The sequence below is a fragment of the Cyprinodon variegatus genome, unplaced genomic scaffold, assembly GCF_000732505.1.
Source record: "Cyprinodon variegatus isolate N-32 unplaced genomic scaffold, C_variegatus-1.0 Scaffold1522, whole genome shotgun sequence".
Taxonomy (NCBI): Eukaryota; Metazoa; Chordata; class Actinopteri; order Cyprinodontiformes; family Cyprinodontidae; genus Cyprinodon; species Cyprinodon variegatus.
Window position 1 is genome coordinate 56,218 of NW_015151975.1, and position 736 is coordinate 56,953.

At 52.2% G+C, this 736-nt stretch overlaps 1 protein-coding gene across 1 annotated transcript in view; it reads left to right on the forward strand.

Annotated features, from left to right (window-relative positions):
- Positions 1-736, forward strand: part of kiaa0895 (KIAA0895 ortholog) — a gene marked incomplete at its 5' end in the record, with an annotated part of 6,447 nt that overhangs the window by 3,523 nt on the left and 2,188 nt on the right. Inside the window, 2 exons of the mRNA XM_015403566.1 lie at positions 196-339; positions 593-725. Coding sequence (XP_015259052.1) covers positions 196-339; positions 593-725 — 277 coding nt within the window. The remainder of the gene's footprint in view (positions 1-195; positions 340-592; positions 726-736) is intronic.

Genomic DNA, 736 nt, shown 5'->3' on the forward strand with positions numbered 1-736 from the left:
TATACTAACATTCACAGGGAGCAGAGGGGCAACATTAAGGAGTTTACTGAGAACAACAACCCCCCCATCAGGACTGGACCTGCCCCAGAGGGGGTGGTGGTGCCGGTGGGGGGGTTCAAACTAAGGATGCATGTGATGCTCTGACCTCACCGGGCCTCCTAAAGATCCCCACTAGCAGCTGCTGTTGTCTTGCAGGCGGTGAACATCATGGAGGCGGCCCTGCAGCGATACGGCAGCTATGAGAAGTTTGAGCAACAGACGGGTGGAAACCTGCTCAGCAAGGCTCGCATCTGGAGCAGCGTGAAGAGATACATGGAGAAGGAAGGCTGCGTGGGCGAGGTAGGAGGAGCTGCTCGCTCCGGGTGGCATTAGAACCCAGCAGAATCAGAGAGACGAGGGACTCTAACGATACTGCAGCATGAAGGCGGGATAGAAAAACACTTTACTGACCCTCAGAGAGGAAATACAGACGGGAAAATATGAGGAAAATGACACTGATGCAAAAATGTTCAAAATGTTTTTATTATTTATAAAATATCAGCAGAACATGTAGAAGAAATAAAAAGAAACCTCCTTCACTGTTGGTCCATAGATAGTCGTCATGGTGACGGAGGACCTGCTGTCCAGAGCCTCCATGACGGTGGTGAACGGCAGACCCACCATGAGCATCAACTCCTCCAGCGCCCGCGAGCACTGGCTGGAGGGAATGCTGAGGCATGAGATCGGTGAGAGCTCC